This window comes from Fonticula alba (genome assembly GCF_000388065.1).
Source record: "Fonticula alba strain ATCC 38817 unplaced genomic scaffold supercont2.11, whole genome shotgun sequence".
NCBI classification, from domain to species: Eukaryota; order Rotosphaerida; family Fonticulaceae; genus Fonticula; species Fonticula alba.
Genome location: NW_009242981.1, coordinates 608,874 through 610,620, shown reverse-complemented (window position 1 = coordinate 610,620; position 1,747 = coordinate 608,874). Strand labels below are relative to the sequence as shown.

Genomic DNA, 1,747 nt, shown 5'->3' with positions numbered 1-1,747 from the left:
CCCCCCTTCCAAGCGCACACCCCATCAGTCACCAGGACGTGCTTTACCGCTGCTCGCCCGGGCGGTCCGCTGCCATGCCCCGGGACGGGATGGCCACGGGCCGCGCCCGTGATCGTAGGGCCGTTGTCTTGGCGCACCGTCGCCTGGCCGTGCTCGCTCCGCCTCCTTGCTGACCCCTGCCCAAGAGGGCGAGTGTGCCGACTCGGACCGGGCCCGAGGGCGCCAAAAAAAAAAAAAAAAGACACTTCGCCCGGAGGTGCTCCCGGGGGCAGGGGGGATACGTCGCAGCCTCCTGCAGGCCGACCGCGGCATCGCCCACCAGGTGCCGAGCAGCCGAGACTGCTGAGGCGCTGGTACTTGGGTGGAAGCCTGTCCAAGGCAATGAAGTAGCAGGTGGCGCGGTGGCACTCGTCCGCCGGCTGGGTCGCTCTGCCGGCGGCCGTCAAGCGGGTCCCCGGCACATCGGCCAGCTGCCTACCGGCCCGGAATCGCACGCCGGCCCGGGCCCCGGGCCCCCACCCTCGCGGCTCCTGGGCAATGCGGCCGCCCCCCTTCCGACACCCCGAGCAGCCTGTCAAACAGCAACCCATTCCCCACACCGGGGCCACACCCCCAACGGCAAGTGCCAACACCAACACCAAGGCCATAGCCACACGGGCGCAGGTAAGATCCACAGGCACCTCGTCGGCTTGCGGCATGCATGCCGGAGACCCGCACAGCCAAGTCGCCGCCCTCCCCTGCGCCCGGGAGCTGAAAAGGAGCCGAGGCCGGCCGCACCCGCCGTGGCCTCGGTGGCAGGCTCCCCGGGGGTTCATCCAAAACGTGGCCTTCCCAAGCGTGGCCTCGCCACGGCGGCTCTCACAAAGGGACGGCCACGACATATGCAAGCGTCAAGCTACGGAGAAGCACGCTAGACCGCGCGCACATGCACATGGATGGACACGCGTGCGTGGATGCACACGTGCAGGGGCGCACCCACTAACAAAAGCGCAAGCACGAGCACGAGCACGAGCACGAGCACGAGCACGAGCACGAGCACGAGCACGAGCACGGGCACACATACACACACACACACACACACTCCCAGCCACAGTGCCACACGGCCAGGAGGCGTGGCCTTCCCTCCCCCCCGGTGCTCCCTCGCCCGAGGACCAGCGTCAGCCCGCGTACAGGGGACGCGCCGACAGGCCGCCGACCGGTCAGGGGGCCGGCTTTCGGGCCCGGCCACGCCCTCACCACGGCAGCTCCACCCCGCCGCCCCCTCTCCCCTCCGGGGGAGGGGCGGGGGTCTCACAGCAGGGAATCCATATGCCCAGACGAAGGGGAGAGTCAGTCTATTTGCTCTCACCGCCGGTGGTGTAGTCCCATGCCGGGACCCCCCCCCCCCCGGTCAGGAGGACCACCATCACACCGGCCCAGGGGTGATGCACGCCGCGCGAGAGCCTGTCGGATCGCCGTCTCAAGGGCCGGCCAGGCCGCCGGAGGCCACAAACAGAGCGGCACAGCGCTGGCGGAAGGCCGCAGTGCTCGGCCGCCGACCGGGGTCCTCCTGCCAGCCGGCCTGCACCAGGTCCGCGGCGCTGCCGGCCAGAGGACTGATCACCGGCCGGGAGCCGCCAAGCACCGCGGCCATGATCTCGCCGATGTTCATGCCCGGCCAGGGGGCCGCGCGCGTCAGACACTCGTAGAGCATGACCGATGCCGCGTACACATCGGCCGGGAAGAAGTGCCCCCGGTCCAGGGGCAC

The 1,747-nt window shown here is 70.2% G+C and overlaps 1 protein-coding gene across 1 annotated transcript in view; it reads right to left on the bottom strand.

Moving 5' to 3' along the window:
- Positions 1–1,309: 1,309 nt before the first annotated feature.
- Positions 1,310–1,747, bottom strand: part of H696_05542 (hypothetical protein) — a gene marked incomplete at its 5' end in the record, with an annotated part of 5,256 nt that continues 4,818 nt past the window's right edge. The window contains one exon of the mRNA XM_009499357.1: positions 1,310–1,681. Coding sequence (XP_009497632.1) covers positions 1,460–1,681 — 222 coding nt within the window. The 3' untranslated portion in view covers positions 1,310–1,459. The remainder of the gene's footprint in view (positions 1,682–1,747) is intronic.